General features: G+C 40.2%; 2 protein-coding genes across 6 annotated transcripts; both read right to left on the bottom strand.

Annotated features, from left to right (window-relative positions):
* Positions 1-316: 316 nt before the first annotated feature.
* On the bottom strand, positions 317-18,695 carry CASP2 (caspase 2). 3 transcript variants are annotated; one of them, XM_064409983.1, is made up of 10 exons: positions 18,414-18,694; positions 12,893-13,060; positions 11,335-11,410; positions 9,879-9,973; positions 8,333-8,509; positions 7,082-7,210; positions 6,569-6,659; positions 3,019-3,168; positions 2,817-2,926; positions 317-2,196 (listed from the first exon to the last, which is right to left on the bottom strand). In XM_064409983.1, exons 1-10 carry the CDS (start codon positions 18,561-18,563, stop codon positions 2,062-2,064), a joined length of 1,281 nt encoding a protein of 426 aa, XP_064266053.1. In that variant the 5' UTR covers positions 18,564-18,694; the 3' UTR covers positions 317-2,061. The 3 variants fall into 3 exon arrangements, 2 of the variants coding, with proteins under 2 accessions (XP_064266053.1, XP_064266054.1); XM_064409984.1 differs by lacking the exon at positions 18,414-18,694 and adding an exon at positions 14,302-18,333; XR_010356634.1 differs by lacking the exon at positions 317-2,196 and adding an exon at positions 6,393-6,454 and having other exon boundaries at positions 18,414-18,695.
* A 1,828-nt stretch (positions 18,696-20,523) lies between these two features.
* On the bottom strand, positions 20,524-25,421 carry TMEM139 (transmembrane protein 139). 3 transcript variants are annotated; one of them, XM_064409982.1, is made up of 4 exons: positions 25,266-25,421; positions 24,865-24,950; positions 23,616-23,924; positions 20,524-22,309 (listed from the first exon to the last, which is right to left on the bottom strand). In XM_064409982.1, the coding sequence occupies exons 3-4, from the start codon at positions 23,861-23,863 to the stop codon at positions 21,835-21,837; spliced, it is 723 nt and encodes a 240-aa protein (XP_064266052.1). In that variant the 5' UTR covers positions 23,864-23,924; positions 24,865-24,950; positions 25,266-25,421; the 3' UTR covers positions 20,524-21,834. The 3 variants fall into 3 exon arrangements, with proteins under 3 accessions (XP_064266052.1, XP_064266050.1, XP_064266049.1); XM_064409980.1 differs by having other exon boundaries at positions 24,865-25,028; positions 25,266-25,414; XM_064409979.1 differs by lacking the exon at positions 25,266-25,421 and having other exon boundaries at positions 24,865-25,254.
* Between the last annotated feature and the right edge of the window lie 664 nt (positions 25,422-26,085).

Here is a 26,085-nt window from a genome sequence, read left to right as displayed (position 1 = left end):
CACATCAAATTTTCCTTCAAAAACACCAAGCCCAAAATTTTTCCAACGTCAGTATTTTATCTGCTGAAGCACAACGTCAGCCTCCTACTTGGTGGTTCTGCCTCATCTCTCTTTATTAATGAATCAGTCTTTGTTTGGCCTGGGAGTTACCAAAATTTACAAGCAGCTCATAGTGGTTGCAGCTTTAAGTAGCAGGCTTCTGCCTGAGAGTTCAAAACCCACTCTGGGATGTGCTGTCTCAAGAAATGACACAAAATTCTGTTTATTAGAACCTTATGTAGAGGTCTAATTCTACAAATGGAAGACACCACACAGATTAATCAAACAAAAATTCTTTATTTTGACACCTCAAGGCAGTAAAATACATGTGTACAAAAAGACATATAAAAGTGGCAGTGATAATGCAACTTGATGCAATCCTAGAGAAATTCAATCCATCAGAATGGACTGCTTCATCAATAAACCTATCTGCAAAATATTGCACCACTTTGTAGAGGGAGCACTCAGGAAGACCGTGTTTATGCTCCAGGGAGGTACAGGAGGTACTGGTATTTTAGACTTCAGAGTAAGGCACCAATTGGCAAGTATGATTCTTGTTCTGTTCATCACATTGTGTGTAGGATAAATACAAGATACACGTTAATGCTGCACCTTTGTCAGCTGGAGGAAACACAGCCTTCATTTACTAGGCAGAATAATAAAAAGAGCACATGCCTAGTTTTCCAGCCTCCCTCCATTTACCTTTGTGCTTCCCATTCATAATTCTATCCTGAAAAATGTATTTTAAAAGCCATACTTACATTAAAAAAAAGCCAGAACTATGCCAACTTAGTGCTACAAAATGGAGAGACTGAGACTGAAGTGAGCCACCTGTAGTCCACATGTAATCCAGTATCTCAGGATTTAGGCTCTACCACAAAAAGAGAACAATGCCCATCTCCCATGTCACATCAAGTGGGAGTAACTGCAGTTGGACACAGCAAGATACAAATTACAGCATGAAGAGACTGTGGTAGAAATTTCCAAAAGAAGTGATAGATTATGCTTTTAAATGATCACGGATTCAGAAAGAAAACTCACAGAACAGGATAATAATGTAAAACTCTTCTCTCTCATTTAAAACAGGAAAAAAACTGCAGTGATAAATAATCCAAGCAACATGCTTAGACTGTAAAGAGCTGCCTTGAATATTTTTGACAAAAGGTCCTCTTGTACAAGGCTGTAGAGTTTCAGGGCTTCAGATGTACAGTGCAATTTATACAGTCCTGAGAAGTTGGAGTGAATGTCTGTTGCGACATGTAAGTACTATGGCAAACAAATTCCTCAAAAGGAATATTCCATGCAGTTTCTCACTCTTGGGACTAAGGAAAGTTAATCTAGATTTTCTAGATTCAAAATATTTCTGGGGCATTTTATGCAGGCATATCTGTCTGGGTTTTGCTGATACTCTGGGATATCTGATAACTTGGCTACAGGAGGAATATAGAAAAATAGACTTTTAAGTGTCTAAAATGGAAAGTGTTGAGTACTGAGAACAATAACCTTCCATTTTAGAGCGGGGGGAAGATTCTCCGTCATAAGGAGCCCTTTTCTAATGCGCACAGGAGTCGACTGTCCTGTATGAATAACCATGCAGAAAGTACTTAAAAATTGTTGAAGAACAAGCATAAGATAAGTAGCATCTTTTGACTGATTTTCCTTTCAGAAAGGCTTAACTTAAAAATCGTACTAGTAGTCCATTTCCATTTACACATTCACTTTGTTCACAAATGTCCTTATGCCTCCTTCCAAAGGATGTTCCCACTTCTTTCTACTTCCTGTGCTGATACTCTTTCCATCACTTTCTATACATACAGAGCCAATCGGGATATTAGAATTTTAAACCCTGAACTGAGTCAGATTACAAGCAGAGTTGCCAGTTTATTTCAGAAAACGACATAAAGAATTAGACTGGCACTCCTTGCTTGCACATCTGACGTCACAGCTCATAAGAGTGAAAACAGATATCCACAGTCAAAGTTCAGCTTTGGCAGTATCTCTCTTCAAACAGAGCTGGCAAGGTTATTTTCCTGGTAGGTAGCCAGGAAACAGGTAAAGGTCCCGGCAGAGCGTGCTACAATACTCCGACATTTCCTTGCAGCGGTGAAATTCGGTGCCTGGGGCATAACCTTCTCGTTGCTTGATTTGCCTGTTCACCTAGATGTGAGATAAAAAAAAAAAAAAAATTAAAGTAGCTCGAAAGATTAAAAAGACTGAAGGAAGAAAAATGTAGTTTCTTTCTGTACACACAGATTTTTCTGTTTAATGCATTAAGTAGTCCCCTAATTACAAGAAGGATAAAGAACTAGGGTGCAGCTCCACAGCAGCTCAAGTTGCTGTGGTCACACTGCTTTTTTTCACTCCCTCTTCCTCCACTTTCTCAAACTTTACCTTACATGAACACTGGTGCTTTTGCAGCTGTGTTATGTGCATGTTCAGGGAATGAATTCACCTGTAAAGAAAGCTATTTCTATAGAAGAAAAGTAATTCTTGGCAAGCAATATGAACTCTACTCCCAAGTTCACCATGCAACCACATCAATGCAACAGAAGGAGTCAAAGAAACAGCATCATTACTTTGTTAAACTGCTATGGAAATGTACATAAATAAGTAAATAAGAAGGAGGAAAGAATTTTAGTTTTGCTACAAACAAGGCAAGAATAAGTGCTTGAATAGTACTAGAGTACTCCTAGCATCCTGAAGCAATGGAAGGCTCTTCAAAAACCAGGTAGGAGTGGGAGAATAAATGCCCTTGTGGGAGAGGAAATGCCCTTTACCTTTACCAGCATGTCAGCCACGTGGGTGTGTCGGGAGTCCTCTGCAAACACCGAGGTGAGCGCCTCGACGTACCAGGAGCCGCGCTTGGTGTTCCGCATGGCCGCGGTGCCTGGCAAGAGAGCGTCTGCCATGAAGACTTTTGGGGAACACAGACACAAGAAACCTCCTTATGCCTAAACAATTAGGGGCCCAAACAATTACCTTTCAGACAAGCGTATCCACAGATCATATCCGAACACGTTGGCAGCCGCAGCTTCAGGCTTTCCTCCTTGTTCGCATCACTTTGCTCACAGCCTGGAGAATCTGACCATCCCTTGCCATCTCTCTGATCCACTCCCCGGTCCAACTCATCTGTGGTGGCAATAAATGAGGAGAGGGAGAAAGGGAGAAGAAATTATCCTGAATGTATAATATATATATATAATGTACATATATGTATTATATATGTGTAATATAATGTATAAGCTACTGGATGTAGCTTTCCTGTAATTAGTTTTGTGGTCATCAATGTCACAATTACTGTCAAGCAGAAGGTTTTTGCACGAACTTGAGGCTTTCTCAGCTGTTATAAACTCATCTGAAAGTTCTTATGCACAAACTAATGCAGATACCAACAACTGCTGCACCTGCTCCACCTAACCTGACATGGTCTGCATGCTGATTTCTGCTCCCACCTCTTCCTGCAGAGATCATGGGATAACCATGAAAGCAGGCAAGTTTCTGATAGTGCTCCACCATTCATGGAAGGATTTGATGCCTACCCATGAAGTTTTCATCTTCCACTCATACCTACCTCAGAAATAGCCAAAAATGTCTAGTGCACTTTGCAATGCTAACTGTCTATTTACTGCAAAACTCAAACAAGAGCTCTAATTTTGGTTGCTAAGATCTACACTCAGGACATGTAGAAAACCTGGACCACGTATCTCACCCGTTTCTAAAATCTGATTACAATACTGCTTGTTTCAATTAAAAGCATAAATTGTGCAGCAGCAGAAAAATGCAAAATAATCTGAACCCAAACATGAGAGAAACCTACAGACTATGGAGATTAGTTTAAAACCTGGAGAGCATTTAATGCCCTTTCCAGGATTCATTAGTGTGTATTATGCACATGTAGATATTCTCGATTGGTGTTCTACATGATGCAGAACTTCCATTATAATCTCAACTAATTGCTTAGTGGTGGTAACTTGGATACTCCAGCTGAGTTGCAAGAAAATTAAAATTACATTTCACAAATTTTCCATATAATTTTGCCTTTTTGTTTTCTTTTGTTCTAAGATGAGAATCTATTATTCTTACTACCTAACAGCAGAATCAGAGTCTAGTGTTACAAGGCTTAAGTGTCCACTTCAGAGGCCTTCCTCCTAAGATGTTTCTCAATTTTTATTGCTAGCTCATGCCTAAATAATACATTTAGATTTCTAACCCTTTACCACGCAGTGGCACAGGTGGCATCTCATAATTAAGCTCAGAAAGCGGTCAGCTCATAAGTCAGCAACACTGTTCTTTTCCTCTAAAAAGAAAACAGCAATGGGAGGGATGTGATTGTCTGAAACAGCCTAGAATTAAAGTCTCCATAGCTCAGAATTCAGGTAATTTTGCTGTCAACTCTATTATTCACACTGTCATCACCCCATTATGTATAAAATCAAAACTTTTTTGATTAAAGCTTCAGAATTACACATCTTCCTCATGCATATTTTCAAACACCACTCCAATCAATTTAACTAATATGTGCAAAGCACTAACCCTTTGCATACTTAACCTCTAATTTACAGAACGACTGCCAGAGATTGATCTAGTCTGTTTAAATTGTATTGAAGCTCCCAGACAGCTGTTCTGCCAATTAATTTAAGTAACTGCTAATTACCCAGTTGTTAGCTTAATTTTTCACTCTTTTGAATCGAGTACATTAAACACAGATTCTAAGCAACTTCAAAGTTTCATTTTATACCACACTGAAACTCTTCCCATTGTTTTCTGTTGCCACTGGTTTTTGATCCATGACTGTAGGTGGACTACTTAACTTCTTTAGTAGACTCCTGCCAAAAGCTCATTGGGAATTAGGACTATACCAACATTTCTTTATCTACATTTTAAAAATGTGTCACTAATAGAAGATAGTGCAGGCCTACAATGTAAGGTTAGAGAAGAAGAATAATTTATGTATTTCTCATCTTGTTTCAACTAGTTCCAGTTAATTTGCATGGCATAGATAGATTGACTACTATTTCAAAGTTGACAATACTATTTATACAGTCCTTTTAATGCTGTTTAAAGGATACACATGTTTGTTGACAGTTCAATTACTTTGTAATTGGCTTTCCCCTCCAACTATTAATCAAGGTTTAAAAGAGGTTAGACGAGGCAGGGGTTTGCCTTCTTTACTGTTTTTGTATTAAATTGAGTTTGTCCTTCCAGTTTTTCAAGTATCTTAATCCTTTGTCTATTGCAATATCCTAGTTCTAAAGCATTGTGCATAGCAAGCTTTACCACTTGATGGCAACTTTTTTGGGAATACAGTTGCCAAGCTTGATTTGTTAGTCTCAACAGACTCATTTTGGTAACATTAACAGCCAAATAAACATAATTACATAATGAGGTCAGCTGAAAATTCTGGCTTATTACACTTAGTTCCACCCTGAGTCTGCACATTCATATTTATTCAAGAATATCTAAATGTGCACTCACATAAGGAAAGCAATCAGATTCAATTCATATTGTAAACATGCATGGTACAATAGTCCCAAATGCTTAAAAAGATCAAGTATTTCTGATCACTGAAATATTTCAGGTAGACTTTGGGCTTTTGCCTGCATTGGGATTAAAGAAGAATAGAGACTAGAGGACAAACTTTAAAGCTTGCTAAAAGTGAGAAAGAAGGGAGACAACTGTGAGGAACAAGGGAAAAGCAGGGAAAAAAGCATACACATGAGGAAAACTCCTATATCACAATGGGGAAAAAAGAAACTATAAGACAGAGTTTCACTTTGGAATGTCTGCAATTTCACAGAGTCCAAACACTTGAGGGAAAAATGTGGTCATTAGCAGATCTGAAAGCTAGTTAGTTACAGATGTGTTTGTTAAGTTACAAAAGGAAGGATAAGGAATAGCAGAATTAAAAAAAAAAAAAAGGTACACAAAGCACAGAAGAAGAACAAGTCTGTAAGAATCATGAAAAGAGATCTGCACAACAGCATGTAAGAATTCAACAGCAGTATGTGGAAAAGGGTGCAAGGAAAGGTCATTTGAGGCTGACAACAGGCTAAGGTAAAGGAAAAAGACAAAACCCTAAAAATAATTGGAACCAACTCTGATAGCTCAAGAGACCACCACCAGAGACACATTCAGGATCTAGAGGAAGACAGGACTTCAGCAAGACTCCAGTCTGTTAGTGTTCTGCTCCATGCTATGCTATTTGTACATCATGTGCCCCACTCCCCCTACTGCAGGCACAGCACAAGGGAGCCTCGGGGTATGAGTGGGATATGACAGAGCTTTGTGTCACTAAGGTGCTCTGGGGTCTGCAAGGCAATGCACACACCTCATGCAGAGCTAAAGACACTTACAGAGCAACAGATGCAGTGGCAGCAGCAGGGCAGAGGGAGGTGAATATGGGTCCCACTTACACCTGAGAGAAGCAAAGAGGAAAGTTGACAGCAAGTTGAATGTGAGGGTGTGCATGTGTGCAAAATGAGCCTTAACAGCATGCAAAGTACATGGCTTTCAGTGTTTGGGCACTCACCTCCCCGGCAGGCCTGAATAAAGAACATTTTGGGCTTATTCTGGAGATTTGGGCAGTTAGCATTATCAAACAGCCGGAAAGCCTCCTGCAGCTGAGAGAAGAAAGAGAAGAAATTTCTTCACTGTAGCCTTCTGTAAGCCAAACCCAGTCTCACCTTGCTTCCCTGTCGTTTGCTTATTACCTCACCAGTCTTGGTAATCCTCTCCTTTATCTGCAAACTCAGTGTGTGACAAACACATCCCTTCTCCACCCTCTCCCCAGGTTCATAAACTCAGGCTTGGATTCATGAACTCTACCTAGCATTTATACAGAGAGATAATTTCTCCTACTTGCCATTTTTCATTTTCTAGACCTCTCACAGACAGCCCCCTGCCCTTTTCTTCCCTCCAGCCCTTATTTTTTTCTGTTTTGAAATATGTGAGTCCTCAGTCTTGCATAATTTTTTTTTCTTTTTCAAGTTGGTTACTTCCCTAGAGATAACTTACAACAAGAGATTAGGACTCAGCAACATACCTGTAGTAGTTTGCCATCACTGCCATAAACCCCACCCTCCACACCATGGGAAAGCAGAGCTATAATGCAGGAATCCACATCTCGGTGATCTCGCAGCTTGGAGAATCCCTCCAATGCATTCTGCATCTCCTAGAATAGGAAAAAAAAAATTCAATGCTTTCCAGACTTTCATAGGGAAAGTGAATCAATTTTCTGGGAAGAAAACAAATGGCCCTCCCTGTAACAAAGAAAACCACACACACCTCAAATTTACATGAAAAAGATGTGTACTATTAAAAAAAGGCAAAATATTCTTGTTCTTTTATGCAATATTCAGTCCTAAATATAACACCGTGAAGAAGGAATCACTTAAGCCAACAGAGGAAACCAAGTCATATTTTGCAGAGTGATATTTTACAAGTGTTATTTTACAATGACACTGGAATCTGGCTGGGATGTTGGAGCAACTTCAGAACTGGGACTTCAGAGTATTCTGGACTTCAGAATTCAGACACTAGTGGTCAATTCAAAATTTAAACTGGAAAACTTCAGTAACTCTGACAATATGGCAGATGCAAATATCTTCTATCAATGTTGGAAAAGCTCTATTCTTGAATAAAACACTCTTTAAAAGGTCTTGTATCATTTGAATTCATAAGGATTTAAAAGGACTAAGGTCAAAAGATGCTGGAGAAGACAGCAACTGCATTTCTAGGGAGAGTGGCTTGATTAAGTTAGTCATGGAACACAACCAATTTTCCTAAGTGAAGCACATACATGTTTTTAATGAAGACTGAAAGCCTGGAACTGAACTGCATGCATAGACTGAATGGGATGCCAACTGACTTCAATAGTGAAAGGACATGAAAACATCACAATAGCAAAGACTACATCAAATATTTGCAAAGTTTAACTTTTAGGAGAGTAGAACACTTGGAAAATCTATCTAGAGTAAATTTGAGACTTAATTCATTTGTGCTTTTAACACATGTGCCAGGTGTTGTCTCAAAAGTCCTCCCTTGCACTAGGGTCAGACTAGAGTAAAACCTCTTGTAGTCCTTTGTGATACTACTATCCACTGGAAGAGCTCAGCCCTCCAAGCTTTCTCGTGTTGATCAGTATGAGAGCAGACATAATCATGCCTCATTTTCCATTCTTAAGTGATAATTCATATCTTCAAAGCTCAGCTGCATACAAAGGGAACCTCTTGAGACAATTATGACACAAACTCTAATGCACGCCAGTTGTGAAGTACTGGGATCACCCCCTTACCTGTGCAGTTTGATCATGAAAAACAGTGACTCGATACCCAAGGTGCCTGAAGAGCATCTCCAGGGAAGCACAGTCCACATCTCCCCCTGCGCGATATTCCAGGTCCTTCTCGCTGCTGAAACAGACATTGCTGAGGATCAGTGCTAAGCCTCGGGGCTCTGATGTCAGCTTGTATGCCTGAAAGGAAGATTAAAAATGGGTAAATTTAGACTACACAAGGAAATACTGGTGTGTTAGAATAGAACAGCAATCATTCCACACCAACTTGATATGTCTATGCTTGCCAGCCTCCACAACTGACAATGCTACACCATTATTAATAATAAGTTAGACTGCCTTGCCTTATTCCTCATTTCAAAATAAACATACCTTATCCATTCCAAACTGTGAATTAGATATTGCTAACTTGTTCTCCTTTCCTCACCCCAGCAGGGCCCCATGTATTTGTGACACCCCCAACAATGGACAACACTAGGCAAAATTTAGCTGAAGTTTCTTAATTGCTGTTGGGAGCAGATAGATATGTAAAATAGCAATGAGTGTCATTGCAACAGCAAGGGACTTGATCTTCAAAACTGTGCAACTAGCAAAAGAGGTTAACAGGAAAAGTACTAATTTAAGAGAGGCGCCTTCAGATTAAGTTCCCTCTCTGTCCCTACCACTCTAACAACAACAACAAATCAATAGTAATTCACTTACTAACACTCCTGTAAATCGGAACTAAAATTTTATACCAAAGGAGAATACCAAATAAGGTGTATCCAGCACAGATACAAAAGGAGCCCAATCAAGCTCACACTGGCACTGGTTATTAATCAAGTCACCCCCACAGACAATTCCAAAAAACCCCACAACAACAACCCCCCAAAACCTCTGTTTCATTATACATAGAGCCTCTGACATTGCATAACCCTAATGAAGTGTTTATCCCACAACACAAAGTAATTTTTCCTTAAGCCCACCCCACCACAATCTATTTACAGACAGAATCAACAAAAATTAGATTATATATATAACTTCAAACACTGCAGCAGAAGATTAAAAATTCAGATTTTTCTACCCACAGGTAGCATTCCAGCACATCATCCTAATCTGCTTCTTAAGCCTAAGGACTTTATTGCGTACAGCCGGCAATTAAAACAGGCAACTTACTAGCTGAAAACACAGTTCTACTATCTTACAGTCATTTAGAGGGTTTGTCATCTTACAGAAAATGAGGACACAGAAAAATAAACTTGAGGCAATAATACTGACAGCTCACAGAGAGTAATCAATAGTAGAGAAGTCATTCCACCAAGCTCTTCATGATCAAAAAAAACAGAAGCAGAGATTTATTTAGAGTTACAGAACTTCTCGGGATTTCTTGACACTTGTAAATGAGAACCACATTAAATGGGGCATGACTGGTAACACCTTTCAGTTATGCAAATAGCACAACTCTGATCTGCATCCCAGTGAAGCATTTCAACTCAATTTTAAGTGGCACATGTTCAGCTGATAGATCCAAACATCGCACATCTTAAGGCTTTCTCCGCCAACAACTTACCAAGTGCTGATGATTGTGATAAAATTCAGGAGTGCAATACTTCACTGGAGGAACTGAGGGACCATCTCCGTTATCCAAGGAATGTTCCATTGGTTCTATGTAAAACCAAATATATCAATAAAAATAAAAATTTCAGACAAAGCCTCTGCATTAAGGTAGTAACTTGCAAATTCTGAACTATAGTCATTTATGCATATTTCATGCCTCCAAAAATCTTGTTTGATCAGGGTCTACTGACACAAAACTGAAACACAGAAGAGAAAAAAAGTAACAGTATACTTATTTATTTTAACCGACAGCTTTTATTTTTGCTTTTTTGTGGGTTAGCCTTATCTAAGGCCTAGTCTACACAGTATGAAAACAAAATTCTCATGTAATTTAAGATCCTTGTGCTTTCTGCTGTTTTGCACAGTATGTTCTTACTTTCAAACTTTGGCTGACAAAATGTTGCTAGAAAATTTCAAACAGAGTAGTTCTTTCCTGTCATAAAAGGCCTCCCATGCTGAACACATGCATAAGTGATCAAACGAGACAATTTTAACTTTCATAAAGTGCAAAGCCCTTTTCTTTTTTTAATCTGCCTCTGAACACTTTCCTCTGGATAACAGCAGATGAGGGGAATGACAATCAACTATTCGCCATTTTCAGACAAACACTCACTCCTCTGTACCGAAGAAACTGAGCTAATGTCATTCACGATCTCTTCTGAAATCCTCTTTCAGCCTTTTGAGGCATGGCTCTCCTGGTTGGAGGAACATATGCTCTAAAAAATCAAAACAACCCAACCTAAAACCCTTGCACATAAATAAAAAAAGTTTCCAAAAATTAGACACTTGTTGTTTTAACACCAGAGAGAGCTCCCAGTAACAAGCAAAAGGGTAAACCTGTGGTTAGGGAAAAAGTACTCCAGGCATTACCAGAAGCAACATAAAACCCAGCAAGGAGACTCATTCCAACCAACATTTATTAAACCAGTCCCCTGGTCTAAGTTGGAAATGCGTGTTAAGGAAAAACTGATTTCCTGCACTTGATAGAAGCTAAAGAAAAGCAAGTTGGACCCAGATAATACATATAAGGCCTTAAACTAACTTTTTAAGAAGGAAGTCTTGGTTAAGGAATACTGCCTGAAGTCAGTATCTTATCAGAGTGCTAGCTCAATGGAATTCTATTACATATCTTAGAGAAAATCTCTGCAAAATCTAGAATTTTATTGACATGTACTGTTTTAAGCAACAAGGTGTCCCTTAAGAATAAACAAAGCTAACAAGAAACACATATTGGTTATCTCTTCCCATATGCTATGAAGCACCCTCTTTGATCATAATATAGTCATTTTACTGTCAAGTTTGCATTCCCGGGATGAGCAAAGTGGTGGCAAGCTTATCTTTACAATCAAATCAAGGCAGTATTAAGAAATTGGCAGGAGCCACCAGGTAGTAAATCATGTGCAACTCACCAAGCCAACGGGGTCTCTTTGAATTACAGGACTCACTGACAGGGTATGGAAGATCTGACTCATGACAGTGCTCAAGCTACAAGACATCAATAAATCCATGAAAATAAGTAGCACAAAACAGTTTTTTTTTCCTCTACAGTATCAAGCTGAAGGTATCATGGAAGAAAAGATACATGCATTTATATACACACATAAAAATGACTAAAATATAGTATTATGGTCACTTCCAAAAGAAACATCATGACAAAACAACAGCAGCACTTCCTCTCAATGCATGACTTCTTTGATCATCTGCACTTCTACCCAAATCCTCAGTTTACAATCTTTACACTGGGGTCATCTTTCTCAATTTTAGTAAAAATTTGATTGTCTTGTGATTCCTATATTTTTGTGTGCTGTCAAGATTTCCTTGTTTGTATAGTAAAAAAATTGAAAACAAAAAATTAAAAGGGTAGTCTGATAAATTTTACATTTTAATAAGGGAGCACCTGTTCAGAAGCATTTGATCTCCTTTCCTTTGTATAAAATATGTTTACTGAGAGTTTCCATCCTTGCCAATGTATTAAGAATATGGAATCTTTCCAAAACTCTTCCTTTAGCACAACACTAACCACACATAGTGAAAAGGTGGAAAAAAATAACAAGAAAGAAGTACATGCATTTATTTCCTTAAGAGTCTACTCAGACAATTACTTAAAATTAAACCAAAAAAGTTCAGAGAAAAAAATATTTTCTTTTCAATTTCTGGATTATTGATTACACATCCATTAAGAACTTGTTGGATGTAAGAACAGTGCAGGAACCTTGTACAGTTCAACAAAAATAAATGCAAGGTCCTATGCCTGGAGCACCAATATATATATCCTGGAGGCCACCCAGCTGGGAAGCACCTTGGCAGAAAAGGACTTAGGTGTTGCCAAGCCAAAGAGGAGCCAGCAATGTACCCTTGGCACAAGGGCAGCTGCTACCCTGGGCTGCATTAGGAGGAGCGATGCCAGCAGAAGAGATGAAGGCAGGTGATCCCTCATCCCCCTCAAGAGGAATTTATCAATGTGCATGAATACTTGAAAGGAGAGTGCAAAGAGGACAGAGCCAGGCTCTTTTCTGTGGTGCCCAGTGACAGACCCGGAGGCCATGGGCTCAAACACAAGGAGACTCCCTCTTGAACATCAGGAAATGCTTTTTTATTGGGAGGTGCCTGAGCACTGGAGGAGGTTGCCCAGAGAGGCTGCAATCTCCATCCTTGCAGATATTCAGAAGCTGCCAGGATGTGACCCTGGAAGCCTACTGAAGGTAATACTTGAGCAGGGAAGTTGGAGGAGATTAATTCCAGAGGCCCTTTCCAACCTCTAACACCTTGTAATTTTTATAAAAATTGTCTTCTTCCTAAGTTTCTTCCTCTCTACTTTTGCTAAGGCTACTACAAATTTCAACTTGCAACAAAACCATGCTATCTTATGTAAACAATTGATTTTCCCCCATTTGATAAAGCTCCTTTTGTGCCCAAACCCAATCTGAAATACAAGCCACCTGCCCTATTTTTTTAAAACTTCTGTACCCTTGCAATCTCATGGCTCAGGCTGGACATTGTCTTCAGGATCATTGCCTCCAGATGCTGCTGTTGGGTTTCTCGCAGAGCTTCACAGAAGGCTGAGAAGGCATTAGGGCCTCTCTTGGGCAGCAAATTGAGGAATTCCACATTTCGGTCGAAGCTCCCAGACTTGGCCTGAACCCAGAGGAAAAATAAACCAAAATCCATAATCAATAACACCCAACATAATTAACTTTCAATGAATCATCAGAACAACTTTCTTTTTTTTTCATTTCAGAAAAACATCCCACCACTATGCTTAGCTGTGCTAGAACCATTATTATACTCTTCCTAGTTGATTTCCTTCACACTCCTCTGTTCCTATTTGCTCAAGAGTATATGACAACACAACAAAGCAGCAATTCATACATGACCACACACAGTAATACACCATATTCTCTCTAAAATTTTACTTCCAGTTACTGCCGGAATAGTATCTACTTCTTCACACTGAATACACAAAGTCAAAAATGTGCTTCCACTACTATCCAATATTTTATGGTCTCATGCAGATTGTCAAATCCTCCAGAAAACATTAAGTAAAACACTTATTATATGCAGTCAGTTCCAGAATGGCATTTTCTATGTACAGATGAATACTCAGACCAATGAAGCAATATACACTAATATATGTGGAAAAGTAACCATCAAAAAATTAAACAGTGTCAAGAAGTTCTAATTGTTAGAATATTAACAGGTATTTGCCAACAAAACGTATAATTTATACAATAATACCCTTCCCTGTGAAATCTAAACCACACCAAAAATCATGCACCAAAACACAAGGTATCAGAAATAAATTTTATGTATTTCAAATTAATCCTATATTGTTTTAATTATCACTTAGATCCAAGATCTCTCCTTTCGGTGGACAATTGGGAGTAGCTGATGAGTTACAACTAAGGCTTAAAAATACAGCAATCACAGGAAAATCAGGGAAAAAAAAGAAGCCTTGAGTGACAAACGTGTGAATCTTCTGCTATGGAAGACATCATATCATCTGGTTTCATTCATAATTATCAAGCTCAGTGTCAAACATAGTTTGGTTTTTACCAACACATTGTTTGGGAGGATATTGCAAAATCTTGTTGATCAAGTATTTATGAACCTATTTAGAATTTCAGAACTACATTCATTCATTCATGACTAAGAGCATTTATTTTTAACAAGTGTTCCTCGACTTCAGTGTTCTGTCCTTTCCCTTATTTATCAAACTTCTTTCTGTAAATTGGTCTTGATTTGCTATGGGAAACAAGTCACTTTCATCCATAAATAGCCTCTTTCTCTTAACAGTGTATGTGTACCTTTTCCTATTCCCATAGGATCCTGAATTCTCACAGTACTATTGACTAGAATTGCCAATAATAATGCCTTACTTGTGTCTTCCCAGAAGTATGAAGGTTCCTTTCTCCTTCCTGGTAACACTGCTCCATGTCCATCAAAAATAACCACCTCCATAGATTTGTATCTTGCTGTAGGCTCACTGAATTTTATTGTAATTAATAAAGTAAGTTGAGACTTGATTTCTTAAGTATCTAATGAATTTTTCTTCCTTTCTGCAGCTGCTTTGAGACAAGCTAAGGGTGATTCATCTTTTTCACATCTGTGACTCTGAGCCATAAATGATAGTTTAAGGCTGACCTCAAGAACCAGAATGTTAATTTTACTGAAAAGTTAGGAAATTTCTAGAATGTTCATATTCTGCACTCTGTATGCACAGCAGTCAGCTTTTAGCAGACTTCTTCCTTAATGCTTCCTTAAACACTCAAAGGGCTGTGCTTCCTGATATGGCTTCATCCTCAACATCACATTTAGGTTATGCTAAATAATAGGCAGCAAGCATTCAGAAGTTAATAAGACACTTCTTTCATTTTATTTCCCAATACATCCCTAATTTATTTTTTCTCCTCACAGATGAGTTTGATAATCTGCATAACAGAAACTAACTGTAAATGAATTCTGAAGTCCTGTCAAAATTCCGTATTAGTCTTATTATACACCAGCAGAATCCATAGAAAAAGCATATAAAATTGACAAACATCCTAATCAAATTTATGTCACTTGTCAAAACTAGTGATCCCTTCATTACTGTCTAGTTATCAACAGAGTATTTAAATCTCTCTATATATACAATCTCAGTCTTTGATTACAGTACAGAGTACAACTTGTTTAAAAAGCAAGAAAGCTCTTGCTACCATATCTGCAATTTCAAAAGTCCATCCCAGAGCTCTGGAAGAACATGTGATGCTCCAACAAAAGGCATTTATGCAAGTAGATGCTGGAGTTTGCCTTAAAAACAGCTGTTTCCACTGTCCCACTTTATTTCAACAATAATTTTTCCCCTGTGTTTGAAACCCCCTCTTCTGGGTTTTCACCTAGATAATTATAACATCATTTTCACTACAAAGTATACACAATTTTTTTTTTTACACCTTATTGAAAATGTATACTGTGGAAAAAAACCTCACATGGTTTAGTATCTTTCTGAATGACCCAATTTAAATTCAATACTGTCAGATCCTACTATCTCCCCACATTTCAGACATCAAAGGAAGCAGCTTGTATTTGCTGAATATTCTCCTATGTTGTACACCTATAAACTCTCTACTTACTCTTCATATTTCTTGAGAGCTTCTCATCCAGTCCAGGTCACCTTTGCCTTCAGTGGCTCTTCCTGGAACACACTTCCCCTCTCATCTTTTTCTTACTTGGGATAAAGTTTCAGTACTGGCTTGACACCTCACACTTGGAAAAAATGTCATGGTTCATCTCCCTGAGCTTGTTGACTTATTTCACTTTCCTTAGATTACAGAAATTTATTTAAGCACTCTATTTCCAGAACCATTTTTTTCTTTTGTTGAGCTTAAATCAAGGCAACAGGATGAGTGTAACTATTGTTTTTTTTAAGAAAATATTATTTAGAGCATAACTATTTACCCAGATCTTGGTTTCCTGACTTACTGGGGATGCAGAGGGATATACAGAGAGCCAGTCAGTTATAACATCCAGGAGAATCTATTCTCTTTCATCGGACAATGGCATTTGGCTCCTCCTGTTTCCATTAATGTACCTGGCAATGAGCGTCACAATACATTTACAATAACAGGCTACTTAACAGCACTTCTAAGACCTGTACTCACATTTGCCAGAGACAGGAAGAATATTAAAAATTCACAGACCTACTACAGGAAGATCAAAGATAAGACAAAGTGTTTTCCACTCGAGTGAATTTTTTTAAATGCACTTTTTCTCCATAGCACTGTTATGTCTAGGACTATTCAATAAACTTCCCTTAATTTTTATCCTTCTAGTACAATGCATATTCTGTAGATCCAGCTTTCCTTCTACCTCTGCCGTATTTCTATTTTTGTTGCAATTTCCAGATCAATGCCCTGCAAGATAGTTCAAGTCACTCAGTTCTCTTGCTCAGGCTGCTACTGCTATTTATATACATTTAAGCACTTAGTCAGGTGTGCTAATTGTATTAGGCATAATTTTTCCACTAAGCCATTACTCTTTACCTGCCTTATCCATCATAACACCTTTCTCCTTACTGGTAATCCATTACTAAGTATTGTTGCATTCCCTTTTACTCATTTCCATCTGGAGGGGAAGATTCCTTTAGGCTTCTTCCTTTCTGTCTCAGTTTAATACTTTTTACCTACAACAGCAGAAAAGAGTACTTTCTCTGTCATTACCTTATGTTTGAGAGGATTTTTTTTCCTTTTCTTCCCTTCTCCCTCTTAAGTGACAAAGTGCAGGCCATCAAAAGCCCACCGCTACTCACCCTTCACACTTCAGCAATGCTGTTGCTTAACCCCTGTGGGCTGCTAAGCATCAGACACTGTTACCTCCTCCCCAAGTGGAATGGCGGGGAATAAAAGTGAGAAAAGTAGAGATAAATATGGTTTAATAGGTAAAGGAAAAGACACACACAAAGCAAAACAAAGAATTCATCCACTAATTCCTGCTGGCAGGCAGGAACTCAGCCATTCTAGGGACAGCAGGGCTCCATCACTCACAATGGTGACTTAAGACTCGCAGAATATTCTGAGTGGGAAGGGACCCACAAGGACCATTGAGTCCAGCTCTGAAGACCATGGCATCATCAGCACCATGCTCTGTCACTCAGAACTTCCCCCTCCTTCTTTTTCCTCTACCTTTACATGCTGACTATGACACAAACGGAGTGGGATATCCCTCTGGTCGCTTGGGGTCAGCTGTCTTGGATGTGGCCCCTCCCAATTTCCTGTGCCCTTCCAGCATTGCTGGTGGGGTGGGGTGAGAAGAAAAGGCCTTGGCTCTGGGTCAGCACTGCTCAACAATAAGTTAAACACCTCAACATTAACAATACTGTTTCCAGCACAAATCCAAAACACAGCCCCATACCAGCTACTATGAAGAAATTAAGTACTCCAGCCCAGACCTGGAGAAGTCCTTGATTCATTCTCTGGCTTGCACTGTTTCATGGTATCTTTGTTCTCTTCCATTAGGGATTGGAGCTATTTCAGGTGAGACTGCCTGGAGCTCCCACAATTCAGCACTGATATCCCTGACAGGCCCCATGAAGCATCTAATATTGTCTTTGACACTGCGTCAAAGTATGCAAAGTGATTCACATTATCTTCTTTGACAATGACTCAAAATTAATCAGGAAGTTATCTTTTCACTGCTATCAAAACCTTATCAGTCTCAGGTTTACATTTGCTACACTCATACCCAGAAAATAGTTCATAATCCTACTTTTCAGCATCCGTTCTTTATTACAGGACCATGAACTTTGCTAAGGGACTATAAACTCCCTCAGTTCCTTACTTGAGCCCTGACATGCACTTGGTGTGCAGTTTCAACCACTTCCTTTCCAGCCTGTTTTCTCTGAAGACCTGCAGTTCATCCTGCTCAGTGTTCTGTGCATTACCATCCCTCTGGCAGAAATCCCAAGCTATTTCCAATGACTTCTCTCCACAGTACCCAGTGCGCATGGGAAGTAACACAAGCCTACAAACAAACAGCATCTATTATTTGTTAGACAGTGAGCCTTGAAATGCAATTCACAAAAACATATAGGAAGCACCAATCCTTTATGTGGAAGGTGCCACAACAAACTGGTCTATAACATAGTCATTTACTTATTTTCACAGTATTCTTTTGGAAGTACATATTACTCCTGCTTCTATACATGGAAGGAAAAAGATAAGCACAAAATTACAATAGAGGACTGGAAGCTACCACCCGATGCACTAAGTGCAGCCTGCTGCAACTGCACACCAGAACACAGGGAAATCTTAAGAGGAAATGCACTTTTCCTTTCTACAAAAACACCTTATGGCTCTCCTGCACGCTGCAACCAAACCCTTGCAGGTCCTGGGAGCGCAATCCCACTGCAACGTGCAGGTAACAAGTGAGTTTTTTCCATGCTGCCACTGCAAGGAAGGACACCGAGCTGAGCCACAGACAAAGCTCAGGGCGCAGGCGACAAGCCGCGTACCTGTATCATTTCCACCATCTCCGCGGTGATGATGTCTTTCTCTACCATGTGCTCCACCAGCACATTCAACACCAGCTGCTTGGCCAGCATCACCCGGTTCTTCTTGAGCGCTTCCTGGTGGCACCGCTGCATGCCGCACGCCGCCAGCATCCTGAGAGGAGCGGGGACCCCACTGGCGAGCGCCGCGGCAAGGAACCAGCCGTGCCCTCTGCCGACTTTTGGCTCGGGAGGAACCGGCAAGACCCCACGAGCCCGGCCGCCACCTGACAACGAACGGACGGAAAAGAATACCCGTCCCGCCTTCTCCCGGCGGCCCCCGCGATTCAAACGGCGGGACGCGCTTCCCGCCGTCACGTGACCGCCGCTGGAGGGGGAGCGCTTTCCTGCCTCTTCCTGCCCGCGCCTCAGGCGTGTGGAGCCGCGGGGGATCCGGGGCTACAGGGCGGAGTAGTGGGGGTGCGGCTTTCCTGGGAAGCGTACCGACTCTGGGCTTTTAAAAAACCTTTTATTTTTAACCTATTTTAGTTTCTCTACCTCTGCTGAGATGGGTTTCTGCGGCAATCAGCTGCAGTCAGAAATGATAACGTGCTGTAACTAATAGGGAGAGAGGAATGGTGCAGATAAATACGGAGGGAAATACAAAGGGAATATCAAGTGACCACCATAGCGAAAGCAAATTCGCAGCTCTCATTACAGAATCAGAGAATCAATTGGAAAAATCATTTGGAAAAGACCTCTGAGATCACCAAGTCCAACCTTTGATCGAACAGCACCATGGCAGCCAGACCCTAGCACTGAGTGGCACGTCTAGCCTTCCCTTAAACACCTCCAGGGACGGTGACTCCGCCACCTCCCTGGGCAGCCCATTGCAATGCTGGACAACCCTCCTGAGAAGAAATTCCTCCTGGTATCCAGCCTGAACCTCCCCTGGCACAGCGTGAGGTCAGTTCCTCTGGCCCTGTCGCTATTTGCATATTTGCATGGGAAAAGAGCCCAAACCCCACCTGGCTACCATCTGCTTTCATAACGTCTCCCCTGAACCTTCTCCAGGCTAAATAACCCCATCTCCCACAGCTGCTCCCAACACAACTTACAAAAAAAGTCACATAAAGCTTCAGGTGGCTTCTGCATGTTATTCTTTAGCACATAGATTTCCTGTGTCCTGGTGCACAGGAATTCTATCTGCTAAAGCTTAGCACAACTCCAAAGGCTTGACAACTTTTACAAATGTTGAAAATAAAATTATACTGTGTTGCCATGATAATTTAGGGAAAAAGCCTCTGCTAGGATTTTTCCTGTCCTGAGGAGCTGAGGGCCTCGGGAAAGAAATGTAAACAATAGTTATCTGCTGCTGTGGAATGCCACGGGTGCATCTTCCATTGGTTCATGTGGATTGTTTTCAATCAGTGACCAATCACAGCCACCTGTGCCAAGGCTGTGAGCAGTCACAGGTTTTTGTTATTGATTCCTATTCTATTCTTGTCTTTGTAGCCTTCTGATCCTTTTCTCTCTGTTCTTTTAGTATAGTTGTAATGTAGTATTTTAGTATAATATATAACATAATAAATCAGCCTTCTGATGAAAATGGAGGCAAGCCTCGTGTCCTCGTCCAAGGGGTCTTAGCTTAAACAAGAGTACTGATCACAACTGGTGACATTTTTGGTCTTTGTTTTGGCTGGTTTTTAGTCTGTGCTGGTCACCTGAATTTCTTCCTGACTCCTGGAAATTTAGTGCACTCAGGCAAGTTCTGAGTTGCCCAGTTTAAGACTTAAAATTTCTACACCTGTGTCATACACATGACACTTTTTGGTGAGATTTTTTTCTTTTCTGTTAGCAGATACAGGAGGGAAATGCAAGTAGTGATTGACATTAAAGAAATTGCATTGCTTTGATCAACCAGTTTGTCTCTCCTAATACTTGCATGATAGAGGTATCATAATTGCTTCATCAGTAATGATAATAAAGTGATTCAGCTGTTGATTCAGAAATGGAGCTTCTCTCTCTTTTCTAAGCCAAGATTATCAAATAAGCAGAATGCAAGCAAAAGCATGGCTTTGTGGAGTGTTTCTTTTGAGAGGAAAAATTAATGATGCCACCAGGAATTTTTAATGCAGTCCTATTTATTTATAAACAACATAAAAGGTTTATTTTTTTTTCTCCTTGAACTATAAAGAATCAAACAATAAGAAATAATTTATTTGCTTCTAGCCTAGGGTTTGATGGTTCCTCGTATGAATTAAAGATGCAGTCATGAGCATGGCTGGGTTGATTGCTGCTCTCCTTCACAGGAGATTTGGACCACCATTTTTATTTTTTAATTTGGACATTAACCAGATGCAAATGCATCTCTTTGCATACTGCAGACCACTTTGACACTGCAGAGCTGATCAGTTTAGCTCACCCATTTAAAAAGACACAGCATCACTGATCAGTGAGAGCTAGAACCTGCCTATAGCCTAGAACCGTCAGGATGAAGGCCAAATGTGCCTTGGGACTGTTGTCCTCCAGTGCTCCTCTGCCTTGGCAGACAGACTGGACTATTCCAGAGCCCACAGAGAACTGGAGGAGCTTTGGCCTTTCTATGCATGATGACAGTAAAATGTCTCAGGCCATCTGTTAGAGTACATCTGTAATACAGCAGACATAAACCCTGCTGTAGAGCCGTCAAGTCCAAGCAGAGGATGCTTACATGTGTATATATCCCATCACTGGCCTCTCTTGCAGGGGGAAAACTTATCTCCCTCTTGTCCACCACTGGCTGTGTGGGATGAGAACTTTGTGAACAACAAAAGTCATTTGATGCATACTATTAGCTTTTCAACCCGAAGTCACAGGTATCAGGTGGTACCAGCTTCCAGATGCAGTCAGACGCTCTCCCCTCAGTCACACTCCCATAGCACAGTTGAGGATGTGGAGCAGGTGTGGCAGAGGGATAGTAACAAACAGCTCAGACCATAAATTTGTGTTTCTGCAAAATAGCAAGGTGGGGAGCACAGGCTTGTTCTCTCTAGAGATTTCAGGGTGGCTGAAGTCACACAGCGCTCAGCAATATTGCTGTTTGCAATGCACAGGCAGAATGTGCTTAGTGTTGTTTCTATTCCTCCCCTTTTCCAGGCAGATTCTTCCAGCTGCATCCTACAGTCCTTCAGGGTTTTTCTGGCAATCTTATCTCTTCTTAGGATTTACTTCTCCTCTCCCATAAAGGTGTATCTCCAGTTTGAGAATGTTGCCTAATAACACAGCTTTCCTCACAGTGGTTTTATGTATCTGCCAAGTCAAAGCAGTGTGGTATTGCACTGATTTCTATTTTGTGCAAAAAGATTCTGGTAACATCAGAAACTGTGTCTGTAGTTCAATTCTAGTTCAAAGAATGGTGAAACAAATGTTTAGGCAAAACATTATCAGCTGTTTTACCATCCCTCTAGGAACATCCTGTATTGGGGTGAGAGTTTGGTTCTGTATTCATGGAAGGTGAAATCAGTCCTAACAAAGAGGGCTGGTGAGCATCTGCAAAGACCTCATCACTGATGGCAGTCTCATAAGCAGGTGGTGGAGTGAGTGGCTCCAGTGGTTCAAACCTTTCTTCAATGTCTTTGTCCTCATGGATGTCCGAAACAAAGCGGTGCAGCCTTGGGGGCAGCACCAGCTGCAGTTGCATCCTGGAGCCCGTGTCTGTCTCAGAGGTGCGCACTGTGTTGGGTGGCACTGGCCCCTGGAGAGCCTCCACCATCATCTCTTGTTGGGCAGAGGATTCAATAACAACGTTGTATGGGGGAGGCTCGCTCAGCGGTGAGGGCACAGAGCCAGGGTTGGATGTAATTGTCCATATTGCTGGAGCTGGAGCTGACATGGTCATCACCTCCTCATAGGTGGGAGCTTCATAGGCAGCGTTCACCCTGTGTCAGAGAACAATGCCAGACATGCTCGTTATTTTAGTGCATAATTTATGTTTATAGTACAGATCATGGACTATAAGGGACTATGCTACAATCAAGAAATGGGACTGAGACAGGGTACCTCACATGGCATTGCTGTGTAGGATATTCTGCCCCTGGATCAGCTCACCTCTCCAGCCAACTGAATGTCTTTCTTACTGGTATAGAAAATAGCTCGTCTGACCATTTCCCACACTCCCCAGAGTTAGTGAAGCTACCCACACTGTTAAGTTTGGTGTCCTAGGCTTAACCTGGTGTCCTCCTACAGCTGAAATTTATCACTGAGGATTGCTAACTGCTAGTTATCTCATGGAATAAAGAACCTAAAACAGGACCTGTTTTTTTTAATATATTAGCTCAATGTCCATCCATTTTTAAGAAGTAGAGAAAATTAAGTAGTTTCATTTAGTTTAAACAAGGACTATTTATTCCTTGTTTAAAAGAACTATCTGCAAAGAAAAAATGTTACATTGGAGACATTTTCCTTTTGAAGTTGTACTTTTAAATAAAAGGATACTACTTTTCTGTAAGTATGCCCTCAAACTAGCAAGGCCCAATATAGACTTCTTTTTTTATATAGTCTTTCTAAAAATAAACATTGTATTTGGGAATATCAAGTCATTTAAGCAAGTGGATAATGATTATCTGGATTATACAAGGGAGCAAGGCTACAAATGGAGTTAACCTCTTCAATGACAGCAGGAAAACTGGGATTAAATTAGGTGATGCTGAGAACCTGCAAATGAACGTGAAGCCAAGAAAACGTGGTAGTATTCAGAGTCTCTAAAATCCAGGGGTTTTATTAGTGTCAAGCAGGAATTTTAAGAGTGGAAACATACCCAGTCACAGGTTTTTCTTAAAGTTTGCCAAGAAACTGTTGCTCTAGAGATAAGGTTTATAGAGCTAAACCAAAATCAGATTTGGTATTGCTTCAACTTTTTTTCTTTTTCCGTGTCTGACTCATTGTTTGGCAAGCCTCGATTACTCAAATAAAATGGGCCTGGATCAGTTTAACATCAGCAAGTTTTAGTGGATCAGTTCCCAGGGGGAAAAAAATATGTATTATAAAAGGTACAGGACATGCATGGCATTGACATTTGCAACCCCCACATCAGTAATGAGGGAAAACAAACAATCTGAAAAGAATTTTCATCTTTGGGAACGAAGTCTGCATTTGGTGCCTCAGGGGAAGGGCAGCAAAAGAGTGTTTAAAATGGCCATGAGTAAGGTGAGAGAGTGAAAGAGGAGTAACTGGGTTGCTGCTTACCCTGCTTGGCTTTGCCTGTTTGGAGGTATTTCATTTGCGTCATGCCGGTGTTGATTCCTCAGGTAACACTCGACAAACACGCTCAGCAGATAGCCGACCAGGCACACTCCCCCTACCCCGAGGAAGAAATAGCCTACTGGGTTAATGTTAGAGGAGATGGCCAGCATGGTGACCCCGATGAGAAGAGTAGCGGTGAACAGAAGCAGCAAGGTTTGGCGGATGTTCTTCCAGCGTGTCTCTAACAACATGGCAGAAGGGATGGTGGTAGCAGGCACTTGAGAACAGATGGGCACTTGAAGGGACAGACATCTGTGGAAGATGGAGCAGTTTTTTCAACGTGAAACATGAGCATGTAAACACATTTCTAAGTATTGTGACCAAAGTGAAAACATAGACACTTGAGTACATGCACGTACATAATAAGCCTGGGAAATTGGTGCACACCAATGTAAATGTATTAGAATTTCCTGTGTGCATGCATATTGAATAGTTGGAATACTTGGACACAGCTGCAGAACATAAAATGAATAAATGGACCATCAGTACTTATTACCAGACATATCTAAAAAGGTCTGGCTTAACAGGAATGCAGATTGAGGTTACTGCAAAAGCAAGACACAGAATAACTATAAGGGTTAATTCTAGGACATTTGTGCCTTGCATAATCAACATTCAAATACTTGTTCAAATCCCGGAAGAAAAGCAGCATTATTTAATAGGCCTGTCTGCCCTGGTAAATTGAGCATCTTACTTCAGTGTAGCACTAGAATAGTAATGTAACTAGGTTATGGGTGTAGCGAGGGTATGTGTGCTTTTGTAAAATGTAGGTGTTTATTTCAGTATTTGCATGTATTCTCAGTTCTTTCTCAATTGATGTGCTTTTTTTTTTCCTCTGTTCTCAGACATGAGTCTTTCCTGTTCCCCATTCCAAATCCCATTTCTGTGAAAGAGATAGCAGTTGTCACTGTGTGCAGTCAATACGGAATGAATACCAGGGATCTGGGTTATTCAAGAATACCATAATTAAGGAGCTGTCTTGCACATGCTGTGCTAACTTACATCCATCCCACTGTTTTGGTGAAGACCTCTTTGAAAGAAAAAAGCCTGACACGATGGGCATATTTTTTATGAATATGCTTCTCCAAACAAATAAACAGTTTTATATAGCTCGATGTTACATTGTGTGCTTTCCCCTTATTACAGCAGAAATATACGCAAAAGAAACATAATTGTTTTAGCATCTACTTACCAGAAAGAGGTTTTGGTAGGTACAAGCAGTCATGTTTTAACTTCTCTCTTCATCACAAGGAAAAATGTGCACTGCTGCTTCCCGTTCTGACTCGAGGATAGAACAGCAGTTAAAACTCTCCCTTCCTCCTTTTGAGTTTTTTGGTAAGGAAACTATGAAGATTTCTTTCAAAAATAAAAGTCAGAAACTAGTGAATATGGGAAGATAGCAACTGATGGGAAGATCCCATTGTACAAGTTTTGGGTGGGAAAGTAGAATCTCTGTTTTCCAGGTTCTGAATCCAAAGCAGTTTCTAGACAATCATACACCTTCTACTCTTTTGCAGCTCTTCTCGGTCTGTCCCACAAAAGCAGGAAACTCATTAGGAAAGAGGGCGGAGTGAACAATGGGGGAGTGCTTACCTGCGTCATATCTCTTTGGTCTGCTTCACTTCAATGAGAGAAACTGCCCTGAAAATTCTGGGTTTTTCCCCACGTAGCAAAGGAATCTTGATCTCTGCCTCACAAAGCAGGAACAACTGCCTGCCCAGCCCACATCACGTGGCCCACATATAAATCTATTTATGACTTCTGTAAAATGTAAATTCATACATTTGTCCTGATCGAGTTCTGTTTGTCAAATGTTGTTTTATGTCCTCTTTGATTTTACAAACAGAAGGGGAAAAAGGGGGGTAAAAGGTTATTATTTCACAGAGGGTTAATTTGAAAACATTTTTACTTCCAGATATATCTGGGAATGGAATGAGAGGTAATGATAAGAAACAGAACTGAATTAGGTACTGAATTACTTCTGTTATCTGAACCTTTAGTGTGTGTCTGAAAACTGGAATGGAATGGAATGGAATGGAATGGAATAGAATAGAATAGAATAGAATAGAATAGAATAGAATAGAATAGAATAGAATAGAATAGAATAGAATAATTTCAGTTGGAAGGGACCTACACCTTCCCCAACTCCCCACCTGCTGCAGGGCTGACCAGATGCTAAAGCATGTTATTAAGGGCATTGTCCAAATGCCTTTTAAACACTGACAGGCAATCAAGGGGTGGGATTATTCTGAGCAGCACTTGTTAGGACACACATGAAATATTGTGTACAGTTTTGCTCCCCCTAGTTTCAATGTGCTCTGAAAAATTGGATATGGTCTGGTGAATGCCTTAAGGGTTGGAGAACTTTGACAGCTTAAGAGGCTGGATTCATACAGCTGAGAAGGCTTGGGCA

The sequence above is a fragment of the Passer domesticus genome, chromosome 2, assembly GCF_036417665.1.
Source record: "Passer domesticus isolate bPasDom1 chromosome 2, bPasDom1.hap1, whole genome shotgun sequence".
Classification (NCBI taxonomy): domain Eukaryota; kingdom Metazoa; phylum Chordata; class Aves; order Passeriformes; family Passeridae; genus Passer; species Passer domesticus.
This window is presented reverse-complemented; position numbering and strand designations above follow the sequence as displayed.

What these genes read in the sequence shown, in the direction of transcription:
- CASP2 (XM_064409983.1), bottom strand. Translation starts at nt 18,563, where the DNA reads ATGCTGGCGGCGTGCGGCATGCAGCGGTGCCACCAGGAAGCGCTCAAG. An exon ending in GTGATGGCAAACTACTACAG is followed by an intron (nt 6,660 to 7,081) that starts GTATGTTGCTGA and finishes TTCTTCTCTCAG; the next exon opens with CTGCAGGAGGCTTTCCGGCT. An exon ending in TGGCTGACATGCTGGTAAAG is followed by an intron (nt 2,197 to 2,816) that starts GTAAAGGGCATT and finishes TCTCACATCTAG; the next exon opens with GTGAACAGGCAAATCAAGCA.
- TMEM139 (XM_064409982.1), bottom strand. Translation starts at nt 23,863, where the DNA reads ATGTTGTTAGAGACACGCTGGAAGAACATCCGCCAAACCTTGCTGCTT. An exon ending in AACAGGCAAAGCCAAGCAGG is followed by an intron (nt 22,310 to 23,615) that starts GTAAGCAGCAAC and finishes TCTCTGACACAG; the next exon opens with GGTGAACGCTGCCTATGAAG.